The sequence below is a fragment of the Ceratosolen solmsi genome, unplaced genomic scaffold (genome assembly GCF_000503995.2).
Source record: "Ceratosolen solmsi marchali unplaced genomic scaffold, CerSol_1.0 scaffold30, whole genome shotgun sequence".
NCBI classification, from domain to species: domain Eukaryota; kingdom Metazoa; phylum Arthropoda; class Insecta; order Hymenoptera; family Agaonidae; genus Ceratosolen; species Ceratosolen solmsi.
In genome coordinates, this window is record NW_011948421.1 from 232,777 (window position 1) to 247,908 (window position 15,132).

Below are 15,132 nucleotides of genomic sequence, written 5' to 3' on the forward strand. Positions count from 1 at the left end.
AAAATGTAATATTTAGTGGATAAATATGTAAAGAGCGCAGCGAAGATCGATCAGGCTGGATATTTATAATGATTTGAGCATAAAAATTTATATATATAATTATTCTATTCATTTCTAGTTGCTTTGCTTAGTCGTAGCTGCATTATAATATATATATATATATATATATATATATATACATATATATAAATTAATTAAATTTGAAAATCAACCAATAAACGGTGTAGATATGAATTGTTTTTTAATTAACGTCGAGAGTACATTTTACGAAAATAATAGGGCAGAGAAAAATAAAGTCAATGACGGTCATGATGTATGTCTTGCGATCAATGATCCGATAGTGTCTGAAATAGCCACATACAATAGTGAGAAATATGGTTCGAAGGTCTCCCAATCATAAGATTTAGCAAGTACTTAAAGCCTGTCCGAGTATGGAGCATAGTTACACCGATACACTATGTAAAAGTAAAAGTGGTTCAATCGTGAGGGATAGTAAAGAGCTTAATCGTGCTCCGTGATAAGTAAGCTGCAAACCATCGCCTTATAAAACATTACAATCCAGCGTGCGAAAAGTGTTTTTAAGCATCGGCACGCATACAGAATAAAGCACGTTTACAAATGGTGCTGAGCACGAGTTCGCTAAAATATCCGATACTGAAAAATAAAAATACTGATAATAGCAACGGCTGATAATAGGGCTGAAGCGCAGGCACATACTCGCCCACATACACCCGCCGACCATGCACTCGCGCAACCACGCGCACGCACACCCACACGGGCAGAGAGAGACAGCTGCGTACAGACAAGCACAAGAACAAGAACAAGGAGATAGCTCGCAGCTCTTGCGATGTATGATGCTTGGCATTCGCCGTGCCGGATAAAATGCTGGGAATATCCGCGTATTGATTCGCGCTCCTTATCGCGGAGTAATCGTACGCGGCTGCGAATTCCGGGGACGCGCAGCCCTTTTTCCTTCGGCACGGCGAAAACTGAAATACCACTAAGACATGGATACTAAATAATCACTTATCACATGGTGCGGCTCATCTACTTGTACACATATATAGCGGGTCCTCGCGGGAGGCCGTTCGGATGCGAAAGCACGCGGGTTAAGCTTCTCGGTGATAAAGCGGACGAGCAGCATGCTCACTCCCTTCTTACGAGTCAAGTGTGGCCTTGGGCGGTTGCGTTAATGACGATACTTGAAAATAAAAAAATAAAAAAAAACAACAACAAAAAGTCGTGTGTGGACGAATTTGTTTGTTGCTCGTTTGCTCGTTTGCTTGTTCATTTGTTTATGTGTTTGTATGGATGGGTGAATGGACGTTGGTGCGTGTAAGTGCATGGGCACGTGTGCGTGAGCTCGTACAGATCGGGAGGAAGCGCAGTGTGAGGCCGTAAGGGGGGCCCACGCCGCATGAGTTACGTAGCGTTACGTAACATGCCTATTGCGCTTCATTATCAATGAAAAAAAGCAAGAAATATCACAAAGATTGCCATTGCTCTTTATCTCTCACTCTCTCTCTCTCTTTCTCTCTCTCTTTCTATCTCCTCGTCGGCGAACGAGGACATGCCAAGAGACTAATACGTTACCTTCGCTTTGTTAATAATAAACCAGAGACGCACGAGTCAAGTTCTGATGATAGGTACATACGAGCCTCGTATGAACGTAATCTTTCTCTCAGTATTAATTATTAATCTGTATCAATCGGAATATTAATACTCGAGAGGGCTTCGATTAAAAACTTGGAGTTTATCTTGTTAAATTTGCTGTTTTACATTCATATATTTTATTGGAGACTCGTTAATTATTTCGCATTCGCTTGAATATTCATTTTCGTAAGTAAAGCTTAATTTTTTATTAGGTTTTTACTATTATGTTATAATTTTGTAGATTAATAAAAATTCTCTCGTAATAATAATATTTTCATTATTATTATTATTATTATTATTATTATTATTACGACTAATTTATCTATCATTCTTAAATTGGAGAGAATAACTGTCTCTCCATTATCAATAAATTTATTATTTCTTTGAAAACTCAATAATCATTTCACCATGATTTTCATAATGATAGCTTAATAAGGTATTAGTTATTGAAAAAGATAAAGATAAAAGACTACCTTGAAGACATCATATGTATATTATATATAGCACTATTTAAAAGATTATAAACCCAAATTTTCAAAAGAAAGCTTCACCTCTCGCAGACTCACGAAATTTCATTAAGCTGAATGTAAAGTGTCGTTCATACGGCCCATCAATTGTTAATCAATAAACTTTTTTTGAACGATAAACGAAGTTAAAATCCTCGTCGTAAATATTATTAGTTTTTTTTTTTTGAAAAATTAGCCTGTAAGTACCTGAAACACCGTCACTATAGCCCAGAGCAACGAGTCAAAGTTTTTTCTATCGCACTCGATGTCCGAGCCGCCACTCATCGTTTCACAGAATTTGCAACCGAACAGGTTCATCCCGAGTATACTACAACACAACGAAACGTGCGATGTATTTCTTCATTCATTGGGGGCGTCCTTTTTTCGACTAAAATCAGTATAGTTAGAAAAATTGATTATCATGTTTTTTTGTTTCTTTTTTTTTTCACACAATATTAATATTGCTTGGTGCAGCCTAAGCTTCTACTTGCTAGGAAAGTATTCTTGTTTTTTTTTCAACCGACTGAAATTTGTTGAACATCGATGCATCGATGTTTATTAAATCTTTCAAAGCCTCATCAAGGATGAATTCCTTCGTTTAACTTTTCGGAATCATCAACACCCTTCACTTTCATTAACCTTGCACATAAAATTATTTAATAAAAGTTCGAGTAATGATAATAAAACATCAAAGAATCTTTATTGACTATAGGCTTGTAAAATGCAGTTTAATCAATGCTAATTAAATAAAACAAAACAAAAACAAAAAAACAGAAAAAAAAAAAATATATATATATAGTACGTAAAGAAAATTGCATTTACTCACGTGTATTCTATTCTACGCTATTTGTAAAATCGATAAAATACAAACTATGCGTTTACTGATCATAAAATAAAAACTTTTAAATTAAATAAAAGGCTAACTTTGTAATTTTGTATTTCGAAAAGAAGAAACCCCAATAATAATGAAAATAAGAAATAAATAGTCCCAAATGAGATTTGAACTTTGATAGAAATGCTAAAAAGGAAAGTAAATCTTCGATCAGCACAGATCACTAACATGATCACACAGCTAACTAAATGATTACAAGCTCTACCAACCAATGAACGTTCGTGACACAAATATTTAATAAGGTAAAGAAAAGTTAGTTTTGCTGCTAAAATAATGATATGAATTGCACGATAAAAATAAAATTCTACAAAAAGTTGTATAAAAGAACGCCAATTAAATGGGAAATTCTGCATAATAAACGTGTATACGAATGTCATATTTTTAATACTTATATTGCACTAAATGTACTAATGCTTAGACACTTGATGTTTTGAAAATATAAAATGAAGATGACAGAATACGTAACGAACATTTACAAGCTTTCTAATATCGACGATCAAACCGAAATATCATATTCAAGACAAGGCGGCTTCCATCCGCTTGCGGAAAATTTGCATGGTACATATTATTTTTCGAGAAAAACAATTTCTTTCTTACCTTTTTATCTACAGTCACGCATAATCGGATTATTAAAAAAGAAAAAAAACGATTTAATTTCACAAAATAATAATTGAAAACTTTATATATAGTCTTTTAAAAGTTTTGATGAAGAAGTATTGAGAAGCTGGATGGGAAAATATTGCTGTCATTTATTTTTAAGTACTTTGGCTTAATAAGAGAATATAGACTCTAAAATCTAAACTTATTAGGCAAATATTTCTTTTATTCGATCCATTCATAATACCTCTTTTTTTATCCAACAAGGCTTTTCAATATTAATGAATATTATTCAATTAAAATTATATGCATTCATTACTTTTTATTCATACGATCTATAATTTATATACATTTTCAAACACAAGTATCATTTTACATTTCAATTTATTATTATCTATTACATTTAATTGCATTGCTATTATGATATTTAATATGTCAGATCTTGCAAATGAATACCATGTGACTATAAATTTTCTTTAATAGCGATCTTACTTTTAAACTGTTTACCTTCTAAAACATAAATATTTATTACTTAAAATGTGTTAATGAACATAAAAAAAAAAATTTTATTATTTTAATGTAGTCAATATGTCACAATCAAATTTTAATAAACTTCTAAGCCAAATAATAATATAATATAAAATATTGTGTTAAACAAGTTTAAAAATAAATATGTTTCAATATAAATAATAGAGATTGCAAATTCAACATTTACGAAAATGCCTCGTACAATTATATAATTACATTTCAATTCTTCGTATTATAACGTAAAAGTATTATAAATATGGTATTTTTTCAAAATTGTAGATTTAAAAGTGAGATAGTTGGGAAAGCGAAACATTTTTCTCGAAAATAGCTTAATTTTTGTTTCAATATAGCAGAGAGTATCAGAAATGGAAGGTATTTGAAGTAATAAATGAATAACGACAAAATTATTCAGTATGTAATAGCCATCTATTAGACTTGTCGCTAGACATCTCCAGCAAATAAAAGCACCATGCACACATTAATAAATACCTAATATATATATATTAATATATTAGGTGTATACTTGATATCTTCATGTATATAGTGAGATAAGTAGAAATGCGAAGGCACTACTTCCGATGCATTCCTGAATTATGCTTATCCCGGACGTGCCAATAACATCATCAACATTAACAACCGTCAGCGTCGTATCAAAGTAATCACACTGAAATGCTAATCTAGAAATACACACGCGCGCGCACACACACACACACACACACACACACATGTTTATATATTTAAGTATTTTTATTATCATTATTATCATTCTTATATGCTTGTGTATATGATTTCTTTTCATTCCCATTATATTGTATTACCAATAGAAGAAAACTTCTTTGATTTTTAACCTTTGCATCTTTTCCATAGAATTTTATTCTTGTAATAATTAAAATTCTTATCATCCCTATTGCTTGCAATACTTTTTAAAAAATTTTTATTTAGTTATAAGAAATTTAAAATCAAACTTTGACACTGTATTAATACTCGAATATAATTATATTTATCGATAATAGAGAAATGATAACAAAATGGTTAAAGAAACTTTTAAAATGATAGAACTTTGAAAATGTCTAAATTGATTTTAATTTTATAAATGTGGTATAAATTCACCGTAAATGAAATTGTCATTTTGCTCAAATACGGCACTATTACAAAGATTAATTTATTATTCAAATTTACTGTCAATTACTTGAAAATTCTTACACCGACGATTCTTATTATATTCATGATTTGCATGTCTAGAATAACGATATCACCATAATAAAATAATAATGTAAATATAATGCAACATACTTTATTTCTTATTAATGTTAAAAAGTAAAAGTCCGTGGGCATTTGTAAGGGTAGCTATCTTTGTAATTATAAGGTTTATAATGTAAATATAATATAAAGTCGTTTTTAATTTTTACAATTTAATCTCTACAAACTATAAACTAGATAGAATAATATCGTATGGTTAAAAAATAAACTGAACTTACCTGAAGATAAAGATGAACAACACTAAAAGGGAAAAAAATACAGCGACGTTATCCATTGTACGTAGCATAACGAACAGCTGTCGCCGCAAATTTGGCATAAAACGCACGAGCTTTAAAATCCTTAACAAGCGAAATGTCCTGAGTACGCTCAAACCTGAGCTTCCACTCCTTTCTTCCACAAAAGATTGACACAGTTCAACAACACTATATTTAAAAAAAAGAAAAGAAAAGAAAAGGGAAAAATTTAATAAAAATAACACTTTATCTAATTTACGCTCTTTCGGCTTCTCTTAAGTTAATTAATTAATTCATTAATTTTTTTTTTTTTTTTTTTTTTTCATTATTACGGTATATATTGATGTCAATGCACACATATGATTGCTTGGCTCCGGGCAAACCCGGTTTCAGGATAGAATAAATAATATGATACCTTAAAACAACAACAATGCCGTCGAAGACGTTGAAACCATTGCTGATATAACCAAAGGGTCCTTCCGCTATGATCTTCAATAACATTTCGACAGCGAACACGGCGGAAAAGACGATATTACTTATCTCGACCACGACCGTCAACTCTTCTGGCTAATGATATACAAATGCGTTATAGAAAGTTAATTATTAAACATTCTTACTGACAATGTAATATAATTTATTAATAAAGTTATTTATTAAATATTGATGACAATACCGATGAACGATGTATTTCATTCACTTTGGTAATATCACATGCAGGCATTTAAATAAATTACCAAATAAAAATTTCTGATATTCTACTTATGGATATAGTTTATGTTAATATTATATAAATATAGCCTTTCATAAATATTTCTCAAGTAAAAATCAACTTTTATAATCTTATATGCATCGTGTAAAAGTTTTATGTAAGTCGACGTACGGCCGTATAAGGTTAATTAATTAATTTTATACATATTTCGCGTCACATAGCTTATTGTAACTTATTGAGCATACGATATTATATTCTAAATAAAAGGCTATTTTTAATTGAAATCGACATTAGTATATTAACTTTAGAATTGCTTCACACACGCGTATAAATCCCTTTATTTTTTAAAATAGCTTAGAAATACATTAAATTTTGTCATCCGAATCGAAATAAACGAGGAATATTGGAAAATTGACTGCTTAAATCAGATCGATCAAATTAGCAAACTCTTATTAAACTAATGACAATCAAATTCACGATTTCCCATGAAGCGCCTAGAGTGAAAAATAATCGGTCGTGCATTAAGTGGGGACACAGCATCCCTAAGATATAAGGGACATAAGATATAAGGGTCTGTCTCTCAACCTGATTGTGATACTCGATGCCCATGCTGAGGGTATTGATGAGGATGGCAAAGAGTATGCCCTGCTGGAAGTATTTGTGATCGACGAGCTTTTTCGTCCAGCACCGCATGTAGCGCAGAGTGCACAGACAGCAGCGGCCACTGGCCCTCAGGAACCTCCTGATCCGCGATCTCTTCCACTTGCTCGCGGCACCACTTCGCCCCCGCCTCTCATCTGGCCAGTCGCTCGGTATTTCGCAGCAGCTGGAGCAGTTGTCGACCTCGGTGTTACCTACCCATTGCGACCGCTCCTCCACGTTCACGTGCCTCTCCGTTATACCTGTCGACCAATTTTTGCTGCCTTCATGCTCTTTCGACCCGGTTTTACGATTGCGCCGACACCGACTTTCCTAACAATTTCTCGCGTTAAAGGCTTCCGCTCCTTTACACTCAACGAGTTCACAGCGAGACTGGAACGACACCGTCTCAAGCCCTATCTTTGTCATTTACGGCTTTCTCCCGTGGCCGATCCATCACAATTTTGATGTATTTTTTCGATATGCTTTTTGCATACAAGTTGTCTCGACAAGTCTCTATGAACTTTCTCCTCAAATTTTTATTTCTCTAATCTTATATTCACACGTCGAATTCTCGTAAATTTCCATTCAATCTTGAACATTTAACCATTGCACTAATATACACTGCATTTATAATACGTATTAAACAAAATTCCTTCTCGATTTCCCGATCGATATAAATTATATACTTTGCAGCGTGTAAACAAAGTTTTATTTATCAATTACTCTTCCTCTTAACATCGACACTATTTGCTTTAAAAACAAATGCTTATTCTCATATAGTTTCTTTTACTTGTTTTTTAAAATCTATTGTGATAGTGTGTATAATGATGGCAAATTATTGTAAAAGGTGGTTTTATTCATTGCTCAATCTCATACTGAAATATGTATTTAATGATAATATCATGTTGCTTTTACGTATTTTCAATTGTATAATTTTAAAAAAGTCCTCGATATTGCTGTAAATATATTGTAATAATTTCTAAAATTAACATGTAATGATTATTTTTTTTAATAACGTTATTTATCATTCAGTTTAAAATTCGAAATAATTTAATTACAGTGTATAGAAAGATTTATTTAATTATTACATACTGTTTGGATAGTATACTATCAACATAACATATATATATATATATATATATATGTGTGTGTGTGTGTTTGTGTGTGTGTGCGCGCGTGTGCGTGTGTATGCCTGTGTGTATAACCGTGCGTGCGTGCGTGCGTGCGCGTGTATGTGTGTATACGTGTGTGCGTGTGTTTAAGATTCATATTTCTGTTACTTATCTTTATATATATATATATATATATATATATATATAATGATTTATTATTAATTAATTTCTTTCTGTTTTATTTTATAATTACAAAATTTATTTTTAACTTAGCAATTAATGTAAGACTATTTGACTAAGTCTATTACACGGTGTCCAACATTTTATAGAATTTTTGGTTTAACTATGTGTAAGTATAGTTAGATTTTTTTTCTATTATTTTAAAAATTTATTAATTCCGAAAACCGAAATGTTTATTCAGAAAACCAAACAACCATTATAATAAGAAATTACTTTATTATCATGTGTATTTTGTATTAGAATTTTTTACTAATATATTTATTTGTATAAAAATTATTTTTATATTAATTTAAAACATATTTATATATTTATATTCATGAAATAGATGAATTAGTGCTTTTATACATGTTAAGGACTGGCTTAAATCTAATACTTTATTTATATAGAACGTGAGATATATTCTAGAATTTGCAAGATTATTTTACACATTAAACTCTTATAGAATATGGCATAGATATATTTATAACAATAACATATTTTTACAATTTAAATAGATACAAGTTCTTGCTTTGAAATAAACGTACAAATAATTTGTTCATTGATCGACTTTGGGTATAGGGGGAGAGTATATATATCGCAAAACTCATGCACTAAATTTACTAATGAATTTCTTTGTATTTTTGTGATTTTAAAATATTTACAACTGCATTTTCTGTTCGTTGTTTTTTCATAATATAAGAGTTTCTATTGGCGAGAATATCCTGTTATAACGCCAAAATTCTACACTCACACTGACTCATCATTAAGCATAATAAAAGCTTTACGAGCTAAGGAAACGCCCTACGGTTATCGCTCTTTATAACCTTTTGTAACATGTAGTTAGGCTTTTATCTTGATTAAAATTAACAAGCTTTTTTCTATTTTATCCTTATAAATTTACTTTTTGTCTTTTTCTGTCTATTTATTTTTTTAAAAATTCTTATTATAATTTAATCTGGCCCCTTAAATATATAACATTTCATTGCCAGACATTATCAGTATTTGTTAAGAATATATATTTATGAAGTTGATGAAAATGGAATTTAAATAATGAATTTGAATTCTTTAATTAAAATATTATGATATTCTCATGAATTCATTATATTATCAATTCTGGAGTTTTAAATATTCTGTTTTGACAATTTCATATCGAGCCTCTATTTTATGTTTTTTATATTTATTTCAACGACTATCATAAAAAAATAATAGTAGAATACAACAATTCTTTTTTCTACTCAAGTATTATGAAATCAATAAATAACAAGTTATTTTAAGTAAAATTTAACCGTCATAAGAGTATGTAAATTTAGCGTGGTTATGACGGTAGGCAGAATTAATAGAAGGAATTATTTTACAAAGAATTATAAAATTCATTCGCGAATTTCAAAATTCTAAGTTTTAAAAGTCTTTCGATTTTATTCAACTTTAAATATATTAATTTAATTACCAAATAAACTATGCAATCTTTAATTTAATGCAACGATGTATCGGAATGCATAGTTGTAATATGTTAAAAGAAATGACAAGAATGAAGTAGTGCAAGCAACTGCAATATACACGATCTATTTGTTTTTTCGGACAAAATATTTTTACGATGCGTAGAGCTCAACATCATATAAGTGGAGAGTAGATTATTGTAAAGACTAGAGAACCAGGACGCGTCAGTCTTCGTCCCAAATTTAACCTCCAACGCGTTCGTAGAATTAATATGTAAAATTGTATAATGGTTAAAGCAGCATTCATTATAAATGTATAAAACTCGATAATAGAAAACAATGCATATGAAGTAAAGTACAATCAAAACCTATAAAGTTAAGGAAAACGTTTTTACTGCCGAGTGTGCCGATTAAGTGCAAATAATCCCATGAGACCCCCGCCGCAATGTTTAGGAAAGTCTGCATCTGGCGCATCAGACATCAGGCACAGTGTCAATTATTATGCCAAAGAGTGCAACTGTGCCCGAACCAAGAGAACGATAACACGTATCGAGTTTAGTGGGAGTCACACCCAAACGAAGGCATCGCCTGGTACATCAGAATCTGAGTACTCGAGGTATCTCGATGCTGCTGCTTACCTTTCGTAAGGGAGTTCAAAAAGGAGTCAAGGGCCAATTGGCCGGTGGGTAGGGCCGCGCTGAGAGCCCCACTGAGTGCGAGTAGCTCTTGGCACGTCATCGCCTCGCTGCCCCCAAGCTCGGCCTGAAAATGTAAACAATGCGAGGTGGACCAAGACGAGGCTTAATAGTTCGATCAGCCTTTTAGATTTTTATTAATCCGCCATGTACCGGATGAGCAGCCTACGCCAAAAGTACCGCGCATCTATTTCCGAATTTCGCTTCTTTCACTTCGCTCACTCATTAATTATCCAACAGCTAAGCGTAATTAATAGTCGCTGCGATGCTAACCCCCCTCCCCTTTACTCTTACCTTTGATTAATTATTAATTCTGATTTTCTGAACAAGTATGGCATTTTGAAGAGAATAATTTTCCCATAAGTAAGCTTTGTATTTATGAATTATCTATTTTTAAGGAGTCTCATTTTTGACAATGATTCTAGTGAAAAAACAGCGTTTGACAATCGATTGTCAAATTTACCTGATATTTAAACATCAATAATTAGTTGAAGAACCATTAATAGATTAATTAATAAATAGGAATTTATCTATAATTATTTATATATATATATATATAACGTATCTTTATTTAGAATATTATTTTAATAATATTTACTTTATGGATATTCACACTAATCAAATGTCATCAAAAATAAAAATAATAGGTGAACGCTTCATCATTTTTTAAAAATTGTAATATATTCGATTAAACACATTTACTATTTCACATCAAGAATAAATAGAAAATTAATAGATCAAAATGTCTTCACTCTAGTTATTAAATAAATTCTCTACACGATATAATATAATCTTAATTTTAAGATATAAATATATATTAAAATACATAAAGAAGGAAGCAAGGTACAGACGTTCCACTCAAATTTTTGTGTTGCAGTGAGTGAACTACTGATGAAAGTATGCGAATTCATGAAATTTTGAAATTCCTGTGATGGGTGCTTCGTATTTTATTCATATAGACATATATATATATATATATATATATATATATATATATATATATATATATGTGTGTGTGCACATAAATTTGCAATAAACGTGAAATGGATTCATAGAACGAAAAGAAGGAAAGTATTGATTTTAATTCACATTTTTTTACTTCAAGTAGGTTCAACTGGTCATCTGTTAAAAAAATTAATACCGACGCCTTTATTTTACAAGCAAATAGCAGGCTAATAAAATGTAATAAAATAGAAAGTAGTATGTGATAAAAATAAAAAAATTAAAAAATTAAGTTGTTTACATATAATATACTTCATGTATGTGGAAAAAAATTTTCATTTAAAAGATATAAAAATAATCTAAAATTTAATGAAATTATAAAATATCATGAAATAATTGTCATAAGAAAGGTAAAACATAAACGTATATAGTACACTAAATTAACTCGAAAATTCGAATGGAGCGTCTGAAGAGTATATAAACAATATCATGCATTAAATAGAATAATAGTAATTTATTGTGCAAAATATAAAATTATAAAGTATAAAATTTTCTTACAGTGTAAGTAAATAGATATAGAAAGATATAGAAAATTGATTGAAAAGCGAAAGTATTAAAATTACAAAATTCGAAATAGACATGTAAGAAACACCAAATTATTAAAAATAATCAAAGAAAATACTGTTTCTTTAACCCTTTCATATTTCCAAATTATAAAAAATAATTAAAAATTCTGTTTGGATGACTGTTGAATAAATGGTCAATATATTTGATGTCTCCGATTGCGGTGAAAGGACCGATTTGCGCGTAAACAATAATTATTCATCAACTTATCACTATTGGTTGGCGTCGACACAATTTCAATGCGCGAAAACTACACGCGAGACTGCGGTGTTTGCAGATATTCAAAGATTCGCCGTGCAAGTTCTGCATGCCGTCGAACAGTATGTAATGCATTATGAGCAGTCGACATGATCCGCGATTCACTGGTCGGGGGCGGGTGGCTGCTTATAAAAAACCGAGGCTTCCAAAATGAAAGGGTTAAAAAAGTCGAACATACTTGTACGTTATTAGGCTGTGGCGCCGACCAGACATTGCCATCGCCGGTTTGGGTCATTTTCTCGCTGGAGCAAACGTTTCGCTCGCCGGCCATTCCGATCGAGCCGGGCAACGTATTAACGCTACGGCCATGAAGGAGAATCACGTCGCTGAACATGACGCTACTGCGCCGGCGATGATGAATGCAAGGTGGACTCAAAAGCGCGCTGTGCGTCTGTAGCACGACAAGAATTTTCACTCCCTTTCTGTCATTAAGTGGCATTGCAGTGTTGGGGAGTGAATGGATGGATATTAATTGTGACGCGGCAGTGCAGCGACCCATTTCCATAATCTTTCATTCAGCGTGATCGTTTTAAGGCATTGACTGGCACATTGACGCGCTTTTACACGACAGAACATCCCTGGCTCTTCCATCTTAAAATACCATTCGGACTAACACGAAAATTTGAGTAGATCGTGTGTGGATGCTGTGATTCGGAAGAAAGGCATTGTAGAACTATAAATCAATGTCCGCTTGAAGTTTTAACCTGATTTACCGAGTCAAATATTTTCTACTCGATATGCGTGCGTGCGTACGTGCGTGTGTGTGGGTGTATATGCCTGTGTGGCGTGCAATATTTGACCACCGCATTTTATTCATGTGATATTGATTTACATTCATTCGTCAATAAGTGGGAATAATTATTATAACAATATCATGCACTAAAATGCAGTTAACATGAATTTTCATTTTTATATTCTTACAGCACTTGAGATTTTATGCTCTCGGCTAAATTAACACGTTAATATCGTGAACAATCGTTTGGTATATATTTATTTATAAGCATTCATCGTATTTCATGTTATGCTAAAAACTCTATTTTTATTCAATGTCATATTTGAACGATTTCTCAACAAAAAAAAAAAAAAAAAAAAAAGCTCCACGTAAAGCACATTACTTTCAGTGTCGATGACAACTAAATTTGACTATCGATAATAATTTTTATCGGTGCCATGATACAAAACTCACCTTTGTATGTCTAAAATTCATAATTATTACAATCGTGATAAAACGTACGATGTAGTACGTGTGTGCTCAAATACGTTATTGCAAATTATTTTACAAGTATAAGAAGCGGTGCTTCGATCGTATATTCTCTCATCAACAATTAACATTTCTTTAATAAGAAATAGCATCAGTGGCTGGATAGAACGATTATGTGTACGACTTTTGTTCTAGGAATGCGGTATCAAGTGTTAACTTTAGAACTTATCAATGTGCAAACTATCGACTATGAAATACCAATGCCCTTTTATGTCTAAGTAGTCTCGTTAGCACGAATTATTCGGAAATTTGTTGAAAATCCCCATTCATGTCTTATATCTCTGCTTATATTACTTTCAATTCTATTCAATCTACCATTAGCTTGCATTAGTGAATTTTTTTAACATATTGAAGGACAATAAAAGCAAATAAGAAAAAATTCAAAAAAACTTTCCCCTTTCAAAGCCAAAAACACTCATACACAGAATATACTTAAATGTGCTTTAACAAGACCTTGAACGAATAATATTGATCTTAATATGAATCCGCATCCCAAGAGCTTTTTTCGTCGCCAATACGACGAATGCTTATTATAGCATAATTACTTGAATAATGATAAGATTTGTAAAAACAAGATCGAGTAAAAGGAATAGAATGGAACGCCGTTTTCCAAAATACTACCGCGACACTTTCTATTACCGTTGTGCATGACGAATGCCATTGCCCGTAGGAAACTGAAGGATCTAATGACGTTAATGACATCTTCGGCAATATCGTCAATAGGCCCCGGCGAAGCTTTTTGAAATTCTTGTTAACGCATAATTAGGAGAAAGAGAGCGTGATCTCTGGGATAAATATCAGAAGACAGCGGGGCGGGAAGCTGCTAATCAGTCGGGCGGTTAGTCGAGTATGGCACTGTCATGTGAGGAGCTGAGGAGCTCGAGCGTGAGAGGAGGGAACGAACCTCCGTGGCGTTGACGTTGTTGTCACTGCCGTTGAAGAGAGAGACGTTACGGTGGAGACTCGAGCGCTGCTGGTACTGGTTTATCGAGAACTCGGTCTCGGATACCTCGGGGCTGGCGCGCGGGGCGAGACTCGATCCCATGATGCCGCTGCCTCCGCCTAAGCCGCTTACTCTCGCAAACTCCCCGTTGCCGCTGCCGACCTGCTCGGACTCTTGGGCGGCCAGTAGCCGGGGACATTGGCTGTGGTGCAGCTTTCCATCTGCACATCGAACTTTCATAGGAGTCCCATGTACTATTTGCTCTTTTATTGCACTTTCGTCTCTACATCATGTGTTTACGCGGCTCCCAGTGGGAAAGCGAACGATCAGTAATACAAGCGATAATGTAACGCGTCGATCATTTGGGAGATTGCTCGTGACGTATAAATTTCAAATAGATCGATTGCTTTCAAGGTTTTAGATGTAAATTGAGGCTCCATGGGCGATATTGTCACATTAAAGCGATCAAAGCCGACATGGAGATACGTAACCGAGTAACACCTTCGCCTCATATCCATACGTCCGCAGCTCGATTTCCGTAGGACCTTATATATCATCGATCCTTTATATTTTAATTTCCGATGATGTTTCAAAAATAGAAATATTTGATAATGTATTGTGC

General features: G+C 32.7%; 1 protein-coding gene across 1 annotated transcript in view; it reads right to left on the bottom strand.

Annotated features, from left to right (window-relative positions):
- The window catches only part of Ca-alpha1T (Ca[2+]-channel protein alpha[[1]] subunit T), a 121,303-nt gene that overhangs the window by 21,792 nt on the left and 84,379 nt on the right, over nucleotides 1-15,132 (bottom strand). The window contains exons 12-18 of the mRNA XM_011498861.1: nucleotides 14,472-14,731; nucleotides 12,502-12,697; nucleotides 10,426-10,575; nucleotides 6,964-7,280; nucleotides 6,085-6,236; nucleotides 5,655-5,858; nucleotides 2,367-2,487 (exon numbers count right to left, since the gene is read on the bottom strand). Coding sequence (XP_011497163.1) covers nucleotides 2,367-2,487; nucleotides 5,655-5,858; nucleotides 6,085-6,236; nucleotides 6,964-7,280; nucleotides 10,426-10,575; nucleotides 12,502-12,697; nucleotides 14,472-14,731 — 1,400 coding nt within the window. The remainder of the gene's footprint in view (nucleotides 1-2,366; nucleotides 2,488-5,654; nucleotides 5,859-6,084; nucleotides 6,237-6,963; nucleotides 7,281-10,425; nucleotides 10,576-12,501; nucleotides 12,698-14,471; nucleotides 14,732-15,132) is intronic.